General features: G+C 50.8%; 1 protein-coding gene across 1 annotated transcript in view; it reads right to left on the bottom strand.

Annotated features, from left to right (window-relative positions):
* Positions 1–584: 584 nt before the first annotated feature.
* Positions 585–606, bottom strand: part of EMH_0002540 (uncharacterized protein) — a gene marked incomplete at both ends in the record, with an annotated part of 381 nt that continues 359 nt past the window's right edge. The window contains one exon of the mRNA XM_013496037.1: positions 585–606. Within this exon, the coding sequence (XP_013351491.1) occupies positions 585–606 (22 nt within the window).

The following is a 606-nucleotide window of genomic DNA, read 5'->3' as shown; positions in this document are numbered from 1 at the left end:
TTATCAAAAATTTTTAAGTGGTTTGCTGAGGATTTCGCACAAGGCCAAACGCATGTATACACATACACACTCCTGCTGCTGCTGCTGCTGCTGCTGCTGTTGCTGCTGCTGCTGCTGCTACTGCTACTGCTGCTGCTGCTGCTGCTGCTGCTGTTGCTTTTGTTGCTTGTTTTTGTTGGTGCTTGTTGTTGTTGTTGCTTTTTGTTTTTGCTTGGTGTTTTTGCTGCTTGTTGTTGCTGCTGCTGCTGCTGCTGCTTGTTGTTGTTGGGCTGCTGATGATGATGAAGATGCTGTTGCTGCTGCGGTTGCTGGTTTGTATACTGCTGCTATTGTTGCTGCATCTGCTGCTGCATCTTAGGTTGCGCCTGCTTCCCATGCTGCTGTTGCATGTTCTGCTGCCTCCTGTGCTGCTGCTGCTGCTGCTGCTGCTTCTTCCTTTGCTGCTGCTGACCATCTCTATGCTGCTGTTGTTTTCTTCCTGCTGCTGCATCTCTTGCTGCTGCTGTTCCTCTTCCTGCTGCTATTTCTGCTGCTGCCTAGGCTTCCGCTGCAGCATATACTGCTGCTACTTGTGCTGCTGCTGCTCATTTCGCCACTGCTGCTGCC

The sequence above is a fragment of the Eimeria mitis genome, genomic scaffold (genome assembly GCF_000499745.2).
Source record: "Eimeria mitis Houghton genomic scaffold, Emh_scaff188, whole genome shotgun sequence".
In the NCBI taxonomy this organism is placed as follows: Eukaryota; Apicomplexa; class Conoidasida; order Eucoccidiorida; family Eimeriidae; genus Eimeria; species Eimeria mitis.
The sequence above is the reverse complement of the archived record's forward strand: the minus strand, read 5'-3'. Positions and strand labels throughout refer to the sequence as shown.